Source organism: Phocoena sinus, chromosome 18 (assembly GCF_008692025.1).
Source record: "Phocoena sinus isolate mPhoSin1 chromosome 18, mPhoSin1.pri, whole genome shotgun sequence".
NCBI lineage: Eukaryota > Metazoa > Chordata > Mammalia > Artiodactyla > Phocoenidae > Phocoena > Phocoena sinus.
Genome location: NC_045780.1, coordinates 75,876,438 through 75,893,743, shown reverse-complemented (window position 1 = coordinate 75,893,743; position 17,306 = coordinate 75,876,438). Strand labels below are relative to the sequence as shown.

The 17,306-nt window shown below is 38.0% G+C and overlaps 1 protein-coding gene across 1 annotated transcript in view; it reads right to left on the bottom strand.

Moving 5' to 3' along the window:
- Positions 1-932: 932 nt before the first annotated feature.
- Positions 933-17,306, bottom strand: part of TNFSF13B (TNF superfamily member 13b) — a 35,440-nt gene continuing 19,066 nt past the window's right edge. Inside the window, exons 4-6 of the mRNA XM_032611685.1 lie at positions 5,753-5,865; positions 5,515-5,665; positions 933-2,396 (exon numbers count right to left, since the gene is read on the bottom strand). Coding sequence (XP_032467576.1) covers positions 2,284-2,396; positions 5,515-5,665; positions 5,753-5,865 — 377 coding nt within the window. The 3' untranslated portion in view covers positions 933-2,283. The remainder of the gene's footprint in view (positions 2,397-5,514; positions 5,666-5,752; positions 5,866-17,306) is intronic.

Genomic DNA, 17,306 nt, shown 5'->3' with positions numbered 1-17,306 from the left:
CCAGTCTATTTTCTATGTCCCTGATTCTGCTTCTGTTTCATAGATAGGTTCATTTGTGTCATATTTTAGATTACACATACAAGTAATATCATATGGTATTTGTCTTTCTCTTTCTGACTTAATTCAACTTCCTGATAACTGCATAAACTTTGACTCAACCGAAGTCTGATTTTCCTCACAATTTCACTGACGAGGAAGATAAAATTCACATTTTAAGGCTGGTTTGAACAGAAAGCAAAGTAAGATTTAAGACCATTTTATGTGGCTGAATTCTACATCTGCTGACAAAATATGCTAAGCCATTGAGAAAGAAAAATGTTGCAAGCTGTAGATTTACAAGAGATTAGGGCACAAGCCTATTACAATGTAGTTTTATCTTTTTTTTAACCTAGGCTCTAAGAAATATTTAATCCATAACTTTACATATATAGTATTGAGGTGACCAAATCCTTTTTGAAACATGTAAAATATTTATGACTTCAAATACTTTATATCATACCCTAACACATACTACTTTATCATGTTCAACAATTTATGCACCTAATTTTTTTTTATCATTTTACTTAGTCTTTTTTTTAACTGAAGCATAGTTGATTTACAATATTGTGTTCATTTCTGTACAGCAAAGTGATTCAGTTATACATATATATACATTCTTTTCCATATTCTTTTCCATTATGGTTTAATCACAGGATATTGACTATAGTTCCCTGCATGCACCTAATTTTTTAAGACAACATTCAGTGTTATGGAGAGAACCAAAAGATGACTAGTGTTAGACAAACAATCCAAAAATGAGGCAAAAGGCACTAACATTTTTATTTGGCAATCCACTTGGCAGCAACACTAAGAAAATCTCTGACTTCCTTCTATTATTGAAACTTCTACCTCACCTATCACTTCTTTTTTTATTACAATATTGAAGAACAGAATAAACTGCAAAGTGTATTTTATTTTAACCAAAAAGCCAAAACTATAGAAATCAGTTTTAAACAAAGTTTAATTTTAGACACAAAATACAAATAATTTTGTTTTGAAAAAAATACCTTTAAAAATATTTTAATGTAAACTGGGGAAAACTAGTGTAGACCAGGGTCTGTTTTTCCATCTGTTTAAACAATGAAGTAAACTGTTTAAACTGATGACATTTAAAAATATAAGCAAAACACATGACGTTATAAAAGATAAGTATTACAGCATCCTCAAAAATGAGTCTTTATAAAATGAAAATTAGGACAATGTCTTCTGGCATGTGATAATCTTTGGAACAAGCACATGGGATATAACATACTCAGGATGCCAAGAACTTTAGTTAAACCTCAACTTCTGTAAAGCTAATAACATGAGTATTTTTTAAAGGCTGGGATATGTGAACTACAATATCAGCAGTTTAAAATAGAAGGATAGGAAATAAAGGGAAATGATATTACATTATTACAAATGTACTTATTAACTTCTATGGCAGATTTTATTTTTAGGTTAAAACAGTTATTTCTTTCAATTAATGCTTATATGCATGAATTGGAATTACCCTACATTAAAAAGTTTCTGAAGTAACTGAAATTAGCTATAAAAAATACACCTAAGTGTAAACACATGAGAGAATTATTTCCCTCCTGTGAAGATGTCCAGGAGTGTTCAGCAGGTAATATATGATATTAGAGCTAAAAACTGCAAACTTGAAATAAACCTAAAAGACTTAAATAGTACCTATATCCTATTTTGAGTCCGATTGTTTAATGATATTTAAATTTAAACTTTTAGTTACTTTTTCATGTATGGGATGCAAGATTTCTATACTTTTTCTTTTTTTTTTTTTTAGTTTCCTCAATATTAACTGAAAATGGAGAAAGGGTATTTAACATAAAAATAGAGGATAAATCCTCAGATTTCCCCCAAATGTCTTAATGTCCTACAGCCATGGGCGCTGTTCCATAGCAAACAGTGGGATACCATTTTTGAAGAAATGATTATTGCCCCTTTGAATCCTGTGCTTCTTGCAAGGTAAGAAACTATGACTAAGGTGTTCAACATGGCATTATAGTGAAAAGTCTTTCTAGTTCTATTTTTCCTTAAACGGGCTCTAGGGCTCTAGTTCTTGTAATTCACATGACACCCTTTGGCTGTGGTTGTCTGTTAAATTTCCTGTTTTGGTCTAGTTTCAGCAAACCAGGCTATGGTAACTACCTTTTTTTTTTCCTTTTGGTATTTCCAGTTAAGTGTTTTCTCTTTAGAGGTACAAAGAAAGGGAGGAAAACAGCCACACCAAGGTGTGTAAGTAGGTCACAGAAGTTTCAGTGCACCGAAAAACGTGCCGTCTCCATCCCGGGATATTTTAGCATCTTCGCGTGGTATGGCCAGTTGGAGTTCATCTCCTTCCTCCAGCTTTGCTATGCCTGGAAAAGAATGATTTGCAAGAACTTTAAGCAGTTGTACACGGAAAGGAGGGGGAGAGGAGAACATTAAAGACAACTACTTTGTTTTGGAAAAAAATAGTAGGCATTCACCCTTCAAATTACACCAGTGGACTTCTAAACCAGTTATGATTTGCCTAAACACCCCCCCCAAAAAAAGTAAAAGAAATAAGCAGGAGGAGTTATAACAGACATAAATGGATGTATCACCTACTGTTCGTAAAATGGAGAATCTAAACAGGACTCAGACATCTAACTATAAGAAAAAAGTTTAGGAATTCATAGCACGTCCCTTGATGGAATGTTATATAGTTAAAAGTAGTTTTTGGGCTTCCCTGGTGGCTCAGTGGTTGAGAGTCTGCCTGCCGATGCAGGGGACACGGGTTCGTGCCCTGGTCCGGGAAGATCCCACATGCCGTGGAGCGGCTGGGCCCGTGAGCCATGGCCGCTAAGCCTGCGCGTCCGGAGCCTGTGCTCCACAAAGGGAGAGGCCGCAACAGTGAGAGGCCCGCGTTCCGGAAAAAAAAAAAAAAAAATTGGTTTTGCTTCATTTTATTGACATGGGAATCTTTAAAAAATAATGTTAAATAAAAATACAAAAAAATGAGCACACCCACGTATATATACTGCATAGCCCTAAATATACTTTCAAATGTGCATATAAAATGCATAAATTATTTAAAAGTGAAAAACAAAACACTACTTATTCACAAAGCAATCTGCTAACATAGGTCTTTCTCTAGAGTACAAACTACGGGGATGAGAAGTCATTTGGATTACTTTTCTAGCCCTCTATAATTTGTGTTTCCATACTTGTTTTTAGAATCAAAAGCAACAAGGTAATTAGCGTCTCAAAACTGATCAACTAATCTTCATTCATGCGCCTAATTTACAATAATGCAGCCTGTGATTCAGGAATACAAAACACAACTCAGGAACTACACTCAGTATACTATCAGGTCATTCTTGACATCATCTTAAAAGAAAAAGATAAAGAAAAAAGATAAAGAAAAAGAAAGAGGAGGAGGGGCAGAGAATAAAACCAACGAAATAACAAAGGAAATAGCATCTAAACTGTCAATACATTCAACTCACAATTTTAAAAGTAGTTGCATTGTTTCATTAACATGCCATGAAAATGTATTTACAGGAACACATCTACTTTAACCTCTATTCCACTGTCAAGCCAAAGCACCTGGGTGTCCTGCAGCACTAGCCAGTGGGTATTTATTTACGGAGCACCTCAGATATACCAGACACCTTCGTAGGCCCTCATAGGGCAGTGATCAGAATAACCAAAGAGTCTGTCTACAAGGACCTTGTTTTTTGTTAATAGACCAAGACAGACAACAAACAAAAGAACATAGTTCTAGGTATTGTTAAGGGTAAAGTGTACACTTTTGGGATTGGCAAGGCATTTGATGACTACATTAAGTAGTAGAAAAAAAAAAAGATTGAAATTATTGTTGAATGGATTAGTCCATTATCATAGAGATTGAAGATAATCTAATAATTTGACAAAGGCTATAGGTCACAGATCATTAATTACAGTAACTCTCAAATAAAGTCTGTGTGAACCAACTACGTTTCAAAGTAGGTTCTATTTAAAATTTCAACACTGGGTTATTGGCTAGTTCAAGTCTTCCAGATTATAGCAATCAGCTCTAACTTTTTCTACAATAAACACATTCAATTTGTTAATGAAATAATAAGATTCAGCTTCGTTGGGCTCCTCAAATGGACCATTTAAATTTTTTCCAGATTATTATGGAAGCACTTTATACACGTATACACCAATGTGTAGCTTTTAATGGTTTTAAACAAATTCGTTCTAGAACAGATAAAGATTGAAAACCTGAAATTTCCTAGAAAACACTTTTCGTAAATAATACTAAGCTACTAGCACTGAGAAATATCTTTAAGGTCAAATTAATTACTCTTAAAAAGTAAGGCACCTAGGAAATCTGGCTGAGAAAGTAACCATGAGGGGCTGATGATTAGAAAATTTGAAAGAGTGTGTTGTAAAGCTCTAAGTACTAATTAATGTAAATACATATAACAGACTGAAGTGACCTCACCATTTATAAATATTTTGCAACACCAAAATACTGGTTACCACTGGCTGCAGGGAAACATTTCTCTATGAAAATTAGGGAATTCCAATTTCATTAACTTCCTCATCACCCTGTCAAAGCTATTCATGGCTGTGGATCCAGGATGACAATTGTCTCCATTATTGGGAACTATTTTGCCTTCTCACATGTTTCATCGTGCCTTTGTCAGTAAACGCCTTTGGAATATAGCACTTCAAATCGCACAGCCCAGCTGCACCCCGTGTTCCACACTGCCATTCACGCTGTCTGGAAGGGAAGACATTCCTCGGGGTCCTGAATGGATTTGTCAAAATCACCAGAGAGAAATAAATGTGTCGAAGGCTTTTTGTTTTTGTCCAAATACTGGCCTCGATTAATTTGAAATTACCCCAAGACGAGATGAAGGCTACGATGACAATTACAGCCCAAACAGACCTGCAATGAAGCAAGCCTGCCCTTTCCCTTTTCTGAGTTGAAATGCAGCCTCCCTCCTACACTTTCACATCCCAAATGCATCCACCTGGTGTCCACTGACACCAGCAAAGCCACCGGGCCACTGGACCTGACCCTCAAACCAGCCAAAGGCACTTCTTCCGCAGGCGGTGAAGAAGAGATTCTGTGAGTCCCACTGGGGTCAGACTGGCTGGTTTAAACTAAGTTCTGTGCAGCCTAAGACAATGTGTGCTTCCTCTCTGTGCCTCAGACCCCACCTCCCTTCGACAGGGACGATTAAAGGAAGGGGCACAGGTAAAGTGCCTGGCACGCGCTCACCATTCTCGTATTATTCCAGCATTGTTATTACAGGTTGAAGAAAACACCGCTTACGATCGTTCTAGTGTGGATTGCTGTGAAGTTACTGCCCTTTCTAAATGTATGTAAAAATAATATACCTACTAATAATGATTTTGCCTCTATCAACACAGACTAGCTTATCATTCAAGATAGTAAGTACCACACAGTATATTGAGGAATGTCTTTCTGTCTATGTATATAGAACTATTATTTACCAGCTGAGTAACAGGAATTATTGGGTAGTGTTTCAGGCATATTTTGAATACATCGGAACAAAGTCACCAGACTCAATTCGTCCCCAAAGACATGGACTTTTTTCCTCTGTATTAGGTGTCCCATGGCAAAGGTGTTATCGGTGTATAAAACCTGAGAAACAAACCAAAGAACTTTGTCAGAAGTCAGCACAAAATGGGAGGCACTGGACAGTGACAGCGGTATTAGGGTGGAACCTACCTGACCGTATATAAAGAAGTAACCCGTTTCTTTGACCAATATTTTATTCTCTTTTTCTTCTAGCGCTCTTCCTCTTTTAAAGCTGAGAAGCCACGGAACAAATGTGTAAGCTCCTACAATGAAGAGAATCATTTATAAGAAAAAAAAAACTGAGAAAAGCAGTTCTTCACCTCCACTTAGCTGCTAAACTAAGTCTGAAACCTAGAGGAGAATTTCATCTTTTAAAAAAAGGGGAAAAGAAGAGAAATCACAATCCTCCACTGGTTTCTCAGCCATATTTACATACTCACCCAGGCAATTGTCAGATACAGGAACTTGAAAGCAAACACTTCATATGTAATGTCTGGGGTTTTGACTTCTTCTGTATTTCAGCAATTTTCAAAATATAGGCTGGTCTGGATGGGACAGTTTGAGGCCAAAAACATGGACAAACTCTCTGAATAACACACCAAGAGAAATTTTTGGTTTTCCTTTGATTCTGTCGGGGAGGAAGAGATTTTCCTCTACCCTTCTTGGTTCTTCTGGCTGGTCTAAGAATTAAACTGACACGAGACAGATCAACAGGAGAAAACCACACAAAAGTTTAATAATATGCATACATGGGAGAGTCCCAGGAAGACTGAGTAACCCCCCAAAGTGGGCAAAACAAATGTCTGCTGGGCCACCAGAGACAGTGGGACACAGAGTGGACTCTGGTCACTAAGCCCTACCAGAGTCTCCCTCGCTACCCTCAGCCCATATTCTTTGCAGACGTCTCTCAGGATGGCTCTGTTCTAGGAACAAGTCCTCTATCCAAATTCTTTTAGGCACTTAAGGGGAGAGGTAACAAGAAAAACTTCCCGAGTCTTCTTAAAAATAATCGCTAAAAATAATCAGCCTAAATTAATCCTCATGTCAAAGAGACACATTTTGGGGCAGCAAATTTTGCTCCCCTCCAGTTCCCAGAGAGGAGGGAGTTTGTATGTGGAGAGTTTAGCAAAGAATATGGAGAGGAAGCCACCCTCTCCCCAACATGGCAATAAGACAGAGCTTAAGGAGAGGGAGAGAAATTACTGAGACGCAACCTCTCCTAGGAAAATGGTCCAGGAACGTTGTGATAACCATCCGTAATGTTCAAGTTGAAGTGGTTTCTGTTCATTACACCAATTCTCCTCCACTATCCCTCAAACATCACTTGGGGAGTGGCAGGAGAGCCACGGTTCTCAAGAGTTGGATAAAGGGGCGGAGAGAAGACAGAGGCCAAAGAAATGCATGGGCAAAAGGGGTGCAGATGGCTGAACCGGAATGGCCACTGAAAGAGTAAACACTGCTTTCCGGTGAATTCACAAGCTAAGGTCCCTGGAGCTCCCACCATCATGTTATGCATATAGTGGAGTAAACAGTGGACCCTGAGGCTAGGGGCTAGGAAATCTGGGGTATAAATAAAATGGCATAAAGTAAGGGAAAAGAAGATTAGGGAAATGGCAGTACAAGAAAAAAATAGTAAAATGAAACTGGGGTCATCTACAATCATATAAAAAATGTTCCCATATAATTGGCAATGTTGGACCACATGTGTCCCCAAGCTTCACCTTGGTCATAACAAAAAGAGAAACAAAATCAATAATAAAATTCAGAAGTCTACAAGACGGTATGACAGAAGCTCAAGAAAAGAACAACTTGTCCTAGATTGAGAATAAAGGAAATGTTCCCCTGCGGATTTTCCTAAGGCAGCGCCCTAGGATGCAATAGTTGACAATGCTTTCATGTTCATAAACACAATTTCTAAGTGGGCATGCCCGCTTCAATGGTGCCCCCAAGGCAAAACCATCCTACTTGAACTTTCCCCAAATAGGATTCTCAAGGGAAGAATACAAAAGAAGAACCACATATTTTCTGAATATTTCTGAGGAATTAAGAACCTGAGTGGTCAAACAAAGCCACTATACTGTGAATTCAAGTTACAATGAAACAATTCCTTAAGGTAGCCCTCCAGGATCACATGCCACAGACAGAGGGAGGGAGCTGAGAGGGAGGGGTGGGTGGAGAGAGGAGAGAGGAAGCAGCAGGAGGGGACCCCACAGATCTCCACTCCTCTCCTGTGCTCCCCTGAATGGCTCCATCTCTCAGGAGGAGTGAATGCTCCCCCCAACACATGAGGCAGGTCTGATCCCTGCAATCTGCTGTCCACAAAGACGGCCTCTGAGAAACCATTTCCTTAAATGAAAACTCTCCAGTGCCACACACTGGGTAATGACAGTCCATGAATAAAGATCTCCTCATTTACAAATAACAGAGGTAATCTCATCATCACCTGTTTTTAATAAAATATTATTTCAGTGAAAAGATTATAATGAGGTAGTTTTAAGTTCTGTTTAAATAAAGATCACATGCCCAAAGCATTCTTTAAGGTAGAGTTCTGAAAACATGAGGGAAAATTAATATCATGGTTGTTATTATTGTAAAATGTAAGCTGATGACTGAACGTGATTGTTTTCATGGAAGTGATACTTATTTGGTACTCTGACCACAAAGGGCTTTCCTTCCCCTTCAAAACTATACACATCATAGACTCTAATTTCTCTGAGCTTGGGGATTGTTTCTGTTTGGTTCCCTGCTGTTTCCCCAGGGCCTAAAATGATACCTGGCCCACAGCAGATGCAGCAAATATTTACTGAGTTAACTAATTCAACTTTAAACATAAAATAATTCAAAATGGTGGGGTGCTAGGCCATTAGTCACTAGCATTCGATTGTTTTTTAAAAGCATTTTATTACCTGGTTTCTGAAACTCTTGGAAATGAAACACCCTCCACTATAGAGGTAATATGAACTCTTGAAGTAAAACACGTATTTCTAAAACTGCTTGTTTATATTCTGACTAGAGATATTGAGTAAAAAAATGTTTTTGCCATACCTGAAATTGATCCTCTATTTCTTTACACAATACTTGTATCTATAAAATTAGCCAGGTCTTACCAAATTCCACTGCTGTATTGTCATAATAGAAAGAAAAACAAGTAGTTATTAGGTTTATATTCTTATTTACTCTTTTGCTTTCGGCATTTCATCATACCTCGCTGGAAATATTCTTATTAGAGAGAGAGTATACATTTACTTGTCTTTATATACTGTCTATGTTTCTCCTCCCAACCCCAGCCTCGCACATGCGTGCACACACGCACACACACACACACACACACACACACACACACGGATTACACTCCATTAGGCCAAGGCAATGACTATGCTGTAGTCACAGCTGGAAACTCAGACGCCAAGAATGGAGCCTAGCACACAGTATGCACTCAATCAATACGTGCTGCTCCATGAAGTTTTAATTTAAGAAAACAGACTGAACAATTAATTACAAGCTAAAGTAATTGTCAACTTAAGCGTAAATGTTATGTTTCTACATCTTAAAATTCACTTAGGTTTTTTGGCCTGCTAGTTAGGCCACAGATGGATGCTAACAAGAAAATATGTACTAAGTGACTCTTCTGTAGGACGCTTATCTAAGCTAGTGTGAATCACTCCTTATAGTATCTAGGAATTTGGAAAGGAAAAATTTCAATGACCACAGATTCTTACAGCTTCTCCTCATACATAGAAAAGCACTAAAGTCATTAAACTCAGAGTCTATGCTTTGTGATTAGCAGTAATCTTTTGATGTTCAACTAAACATTCTTTTCCAGAAAAAAAAAAAAAATTAGATGTATCCAGGTTCCTCCCTTGCCTTTTTGGAACCTTTCTCAGAGCTATCTGAGAGGCTGTCTCCCGGGCTATAGTCCTCAATAAGACACTGAATGAACTCCAACTCATAGATCTTATATTGTGTGTTTTTATTTCAGTCAGTGGAGGTAAATTCTAGGAGTATTAATGCTTAATTTTGCTAGTCAACAGCTAAAATACTGATATATCTTGGTATATAAAGTGTGAACGTCCCAGCTCCACTCAGCTTTAAATACTTGATGTATTTAAATGTTTCGGAAAACTTAATAAATTACTGTGTACATTAATATGTGAAATTAAATAAAAATAATGCCAGTATTTAAATGTAAAAATAATTTACATGTATTTCTGAAAATGCCTGCTTTTGAAAGAGTAGATCTTTCCTGTACTGATATATATGAAAGACTTGTAGATAAATTTTAGGACAAGAAATTTTTATAGGAAAATCAGATCTATTTCATTAATATTTGTTTTCTATTCTATTTTATGAATAGGAAATTTCCTCCCCGATATTTATACCTCCAGTGTTATTTCCCTCAGTAATTGAATATAGACGCTCCTGAGAGCAGCTGTCAATCACAGCTATCACATTTGCTTACTGTTCCTGATTTTCTATTTTATTATCTTAAAACTCCTGGAAATAGTTTTAAGGGAGAAGATACTAATAATATTTTTTGAAGATAGATTAAGTAAACCAATTGAAGAAATAGGGATTTTTTAAAAAGAAATAGGGATTTTTTTTTTATTGAACAAATATAGTTTAGCAGTGAAATCCACGTAATCATATGCCTGATTCTGTAGATGAGGCAGGACTAGAAAAATCAAAAGGAACAGAAGCCAGACAGGCAGAGCCATGCAGGTTGAGCTACCAGAAGGGCAGTGAGAAGCCCTGTAGGGGCTGTGAGCAGTGGGGGAAAATGACTATATCTGTGTTTTAGAAACATTTCTGTGTGGTTACCAGGTAAGAAATGCGCAAAACGGGAGGCCAGGAAACCAGCCAAGGTGAGAGACGATGGTGGTTTATACTAGGACGGTGAAATGAAAATGAAGAAAAACAGATTCATTCAAATTATATATATGAGGAATCACTGATAAAGTTTTGAGATTAACGTACTGACTTCGAGGAAGCTGTCAAGAATGACACCCAGAATTCCAGACTGAACAGCTGAAGACATGGTCAGCACTTACTGAAACAGGAGACACTGGAAAAAGACCAGACTTGGGGAAAAGTTCTAAAGAGTTCATGCTGATATGCCACCAAGATACTCAGGAAAAGATGTTAAGTAGACAGAGGTATATATAGGCTTGGATCTCGGAAAAGTCATCTGGGCTAAAGATCTACATTTAAGCCATCACACGTGCATGTTAAGTGACAACACATGAGGATTTAGGAATGCCAAAGAAATAAGAACGAAGACAATGGGACTGTGTCAGAGGTCTGAAAAACATCAATACTGAAGAAATTTAAGAATAATTTGCAAAGAAGTTTAAAAAGCAGTGGCCAAAAAAGCTAGGAACATGGTTGGAGAAACAAACCAAGAAAAGCACGTGTTTCAAAAAGAGGGAAATCATCAAGTGTCAAATTCTACTGTGAGATTAAATCTCATCATTGCCGCTGTGAAATAATTATGTTGAAAAACAGAATAAACGAGAGACTTCCACTATCAATGACTGTGGAAATCACATCTCTCCTTTATTACCTCCTGTAAATCCCATGAAAGAAACATAGATGTGTGTTCTCCAAAATAACTGCAAGGGATGCCCAAAGCAACTGAGATCACACTGAAGCTGAGCATAAAAGTGAAGAGAGGGCTTCCCTGGTAGCGCAGTGGTTGGGAGTCCGCCTGCCGATGCAGGGGACATGGGTTCGTGCCCCGGTCCGGGAAGATCCCACATGCCGCGGAGCGGCTGGGCCCGTGAGCCATGGCCGCTGAGCCTGCGCATCCAGAGCCTGTGCTCTGCAACGCGAGAAGCCACAACAGTGAGAGGCCCGCGTACCGCAAAAAAAAAAAACAAAAAAAAAAAGTGAAGAGAAGAAGCAAAGGAAATAGTCAATGGCCTGGAACAGCAAAGTTCACACAGAGTCACAGCAAAATCAACTCACTAAAGGTGACGAGGCCCGCACACACACACACAGAAGTCTACAAACAAACAAACAGGAAATGTCAATGTTAGCTAAAAGAATTTGGGAAATTAGGGGGGGAAAGTGCTCACTTAAATGAAAGTAAAAGTTTCAGAAGGGAAAATGGGTTTCACACAAAACAAAATGAGATGGAAATTTAAAAAAGAGTTAAGAATTTGAGGAAAATTGTAAAACTATAGAATACAAAAGATAGGTAATGAATTACCAGCATATACATAATTGGAACCCAGAGAGACAAAACAAAAACAAGAAAAAGTCAAGCAGAACAACCACGTAGAGCTACTGCAGAATTAAAAGACCCATTATGTGTCAGAGAAAGTTGATTCAGAGTTTTATTAGTTTCTTATTGCAGCTGTAACAAATTACCACAAACTTAGTGGCTTAAAACAACACACATTTATTATCTCCCGTCTGAAACATCAGAAGTCTCACTGGGCAAAAATCAAGGTGTTGGCAAGTTGTGTTCTTTCTGGACGCTGGAATGTCTATCCCTTGCCTTTTCCAGCTTCTACAGTCTGCCTGCTTTCCTGGGCTTGTGGCCCTTCCTCTTCCCAGACAGCAATCACATCATTCTGAACTCTGTTTTCATCGCCACATCACCTTCTCCGACTCTGACCCTGCTAACTCTCTCATACAAGGACCTTTGTGATTATACTGGGACCACACGGATAATCCAGGATAATATGCCCAAATTCCTTATCTTAATCACATCTTCCAAGTCCCTTTTGCCAGGTGAGGTAATAAACTCACAGGTTTCAGGGATTACAGTGTGGACATGTCTGAGGAAATATTTTTCTACCCACCACAATAGTCTACCTTCAGATATATAATAAAATAAGTACTGAAATCTTAAGGTAAATATATACTTCTTTGTGTAACTAGACAAGATAGTCAAGCCACTTATGAGAAGGAATTTTCTCTTACTTCAGTTTTCTTCAAAGTGCATATAATGCCAAAGGCAAAAGACAGTGGAGAAATTCCTACAAGCTACCCAGGTAAAGAAACGGTAAACTGAGGATTTCATACCCAGACATCTGTCCTTAAAGTATAAAAACTACAAGGAAACAGCTTTATTAATGCAAACACTAAGAGAGCATTGTTCTCCTGTGGCGATTTTGAATAAACTAGTAGAAAACAAAATTCAGGAAACTAAGATATGAATGAGGAAACCATAGCAAAAGGACTTGCAATGGGTATTGAATATATTTACTGTAAAAACACATAAAGAGGGTGGTTTGATGATAAAGAATAGAACAGTTTTATGCCATGACAATGTAGAGATTATATAACTAGCAAATACTGAGAAGTAGTGGAGAAAAAAATGTTGACAGTAAATTCACCAACTGCCTCATTTGTAACAGCTGGGGCTCAAAGGATATAAAGCTGAGAGATCAAGTAATAGCAATATAAACATTGCAACAGTGTGTAGATAAGCATTAGGAAATGTAACACCACTATCCAAAAAATGGATGGTGGAGGACAGGAATGATAGAAAAAAATAAAGAAAAATCATATTTAGTTTTATTACAGACCAGAGTAGACAATCAATATATATTATCTAAAGACATAATTATAGATGTCAGAGTAACATCATGAAAAATGACAGAGTACAAAGCTCAAAAATAAGTTCCTTTGTGGAGGCAAGGCTATACAATGGAGAAAAGACAGTCCCTTCAATAAGCGGTGCTGGGAAAACTGGACAGCTACATGTAAAAGAATGAAATTACAACACTCCCTAACACCATACACAAAAATAAACTCAAGATGGAATAGAGACCTAAATGTAAGACCGGACACTATAAAACTCTTAGAGGAAAACACAGGAAGAACACTCTTTGACATAAATCACAGCAAGATCTTTTTGGATCCACCTCCTAGAGTAATGGAGATAAAAACAAAAATAAACAAATGGGACCTAATGAAACTTCAAAGCTTTGGCATAGCAAAGGAAACCATAAACAAGACGAAAAGACAACCCTCAGAATGGGAGAAAATATTTGCAAATGAATCAACAAAGGATTAATCTCCAAAATTTACAAGCAGCTCATGCAGCTCCATATCAAAAAAACAAACAACTCAATCCAAAAATGGGCAGAAGACCTAAATAGACATTTTCCCAAAAAAGACATACAGATGGCCAAGAAGCACATGAAAAGCTGCTCAACATCACTAATTATTAGAGAAATGCAAATCAAAACTACAGTGAGGTATCACCTCACACCAGTTAGAATGGGAATCATCAGAAAATCTACAAACAACAAATGCGGGAGAGGGTGTGGAGAAAAGGGAACCGTCTTGCACTGTTGGTGGGAATGTAAATTGATACAGCCACTATGGAGAACAGTATGGAGGTTTCTTAAAAAACTAAAAATAGAATTACCATGTGACCCAGCAATCCCACTACTGGGCATATACCCTGAGAAAACCATAATTCAAAAAGACACATGCACCCCAATGTTCACTGCAGCAATATTTACAATAGCCAGGTCACGGAAGCAACCTAAATGCCCATCAACAGACGAATGGATAAAGAAGTTGTGGTACATATATACAATGGAATATTACTCAGCCATAAAAAGGAACGAAACTGGGTCATTTGTAGAGACGTGGATGGACCTAAAGAGTGTCATACAGAGTGAAGTAAGTCAGAAAGAGGAAAACAAATATTGTATATTAACACATATATGTGGAACCTAGAAAAATGGTACAGATGAACTGGTTTGAAGGGCAGAAATTGAGACACAGACGTAGAGAACAAACGTATGGACACCAAGGGGGGAAGTGGCATCGGGGGTGGTAGTGGTGTGATGAATTGGGAGATTGGGATTGACATATATACACTAATATGTATAAAATGGATAATTAATAAGAACCTGCTGTATAAAGAAATAAAATAAAATTCAAAAAAAGAGAAAGAAAAAGAAAAGTCCCTTTGCTAAGGCAGCAATTAAACTTGCAAGAACTTATAGAATCCATGTTTTTGGATATATGAAATCTAGTAAAAAACTTATAGAAACCAAGGGAGTGTTTAATGAAACAAAAGGTGTAAATTTCAGTAAGAAAGTATTGCGGTATTTCTGCTTACTCATGTACCACCCCTCATTCTCCAACTTAGTGGCAGCCATGGAGATGGTGGCCTGGGTTCCAGTTGGTGTCTTGCTGGTGCCAGGAAGTGCAATACTCACTTTGTTCTCAAAACATTGTGACTCTGGATTTTGACCTGCCTGGAGTTTCCATTTAGATGGGAGCAGCTCCTCAGGCTGGTGTCAGTCAAAAGCTTTACAGAAATACACTACCTGTAGCCACCTGTAACAAGGAGCAGTGGACAGGGCAAGCAGCAGGCCGACAAGAAGCCTGAGAAGGATGAGGCTAAGGAGGAAGATACTTCAAGGAATAAGGGCTTTGAAGGGTTACCACATACACCAAGGAATCTGCAGTGGGCTTTGCATGACCAGAGCAGGATGCATGTTCAGAAAACACCTGAAAGAACCCTAAGCTAACACCTCTAGTCGATCTTTGCCCTTTGCTCAAGCAGGATGGGAAGTCTAAGGCACAGTTGCTGGTAGCCTAGCTAAACGTGGAAGGAGTGCCCCAGCCCAGAGATAATCTGCTCAGAAAAGAGGGAGTTTGGTTTTTGTTGGTGGTGGTGGTTTGGGTTTTGTTTCCTGGCATTAAAGTAAATCTCTATCAGGATTAGGATTGGAGATAAAAGAATCCCCAACAGGATTACTGCAGAGATAACAGAAAAAAGACTTCAGTGACCACACAGAACAAGGAGTACAGTTTATTTTTTTGAAAAAAGGTTTTGGAAAATTCAGTAAACAAATGGACAACTGCAGCCCACAACAATCAACAACAGCAAACCCTGGGGATGGGATTTCCAGAGTTACCACACTGTAATATTCAAATTGTCCAATTTACAAAGAAAAATATAAAGCATGCAAACAAACAGAAAATTGTGGACCATTCACAGGGAAGAAAATGGGCAGAAACCATTCCTGGGGAAGCCCAGATATTGGACTTACTAGACAAAGATATTACATATCTTAAATAAGTTTAAAGAGCTAAAGGATACCATGGACAGAGAACTTAAGAAAACTGGGAGAAAAGTGTATGAACAAATAGACACTATCAGTTAAGAGATAAAAATTATTGTAAAAGGAGCCAAACTCTTTCTTTAAAAAGAACTTGTGGAGCTAAAAATTAAAATAGCTGAAATAAAATTTTTACTGGAGAGGTTACACAGCAGACTTCACCAGGCAGAAGATGGAATCGGCAAACTTGAATATAGGACAATTGAAATTATCTAGTCTGAGTAGAAGAAATAAAAAGGAATAAAAGGAAGTGAAAAGAGCATAAAGGACCCATAGGACACTCTCCTTCAGACTAATATATGCATTATAGGAGTCCCAGAAGGAGAAGAGAAAAAGGCACAAAGAATATTTGAAAAAATAATGGCCAAACTCTTCCCAACTTTGTAGAAAGAATGAATCTACATATCCACAAAGCTGAATGAATTTCAAGGAGAATAAACTTAAAGAGATCCATACCAAGATGCATTATAGCTAGCAGCTGAAAGACAAAGGCAAGCACAGAATTTCGAAAGTAGCAAGAGAAAAGCAATTCCTCAAGTACAAGGGATGCTCCATAAGATCAACAGCTGTTTTCTTACTTGAAACTATGTAATCAAAAGGCAGTGGGATGACATATTTAAGGTTCTGAATGAGGAATTATGCCAGTTAGATGGTAGAGCAGGGAGACTTACCTCTCATCCCTCCACAGAAATGCTGATTTAACAATAATATTGTTATCAAAATACCGTGAAGAGACATTCAGGATCCAACTAAGAAGCAGAAGCAGCCTAGAGGAGCACAAACTGAGAAGCAGTCATATTTATACAGGTAAGAAAAGCAATTTCAATTTACTCACATCAGTCCCTCCTCCAGACAGGCTTAGCTCCACCCCAAGAAGACTGCCTCAGCCCATGATCCTCGCATGGAGGGATGGTGAGGTTGGATTGTGCACAAGGCCTCAGGGCCTCCTAGGGTGCCTTCTGAGGAACTGGTTTCTATCTTGCCTCATACTGAGCACTGAACAACCAAAGATCTTGGTCCCTTGAAACAGTTAGAAACAAAAAAGGGGAGTGCATCCCCTTATAGTCAGAAATTTTTTTGTCATGATTGTGGAAAAGCAGAGAACTGATACTTTACCTCAGGAGGGAAGGAAGGACGCAAAGGGGCTTTGCTCCCAGCCTTAGAGTGACTAACACTGAGCACTGCTGACAGTGAAAGTGTATCCCAGTCAAAATCAGTCCAAGAAGATGGGGAGAAGTAGCTGCTTCTTCAAATGCACAGACAACAAAGCAAATCTACAAGGAATATGAGGAATCGAGAAAACACAACACAAAGGAAGAAAAAAAATCTCCAGTAAACAACCTAAGAGAAATGGCTATAATGAGTTGTAAATCACTTTTAGCTCTAGTAAATATAAAAGTTAAAAGACAAAAGTATTTTTTAAAAAAGAATTATGACTACAATAATGTGTTAATACATACACAAGATAAGCAGATGTAAGTTGTCACATTAACAAGCTAAAGTGTAGGGGAGGGAGAAGTAAAAGTGCAGTTCTGGGATAAGATCAAAGTTAAGTTGTTATTAGCTTCAAGTAGACTATTATCACTAGGTTGTTTTATGTAAACCCC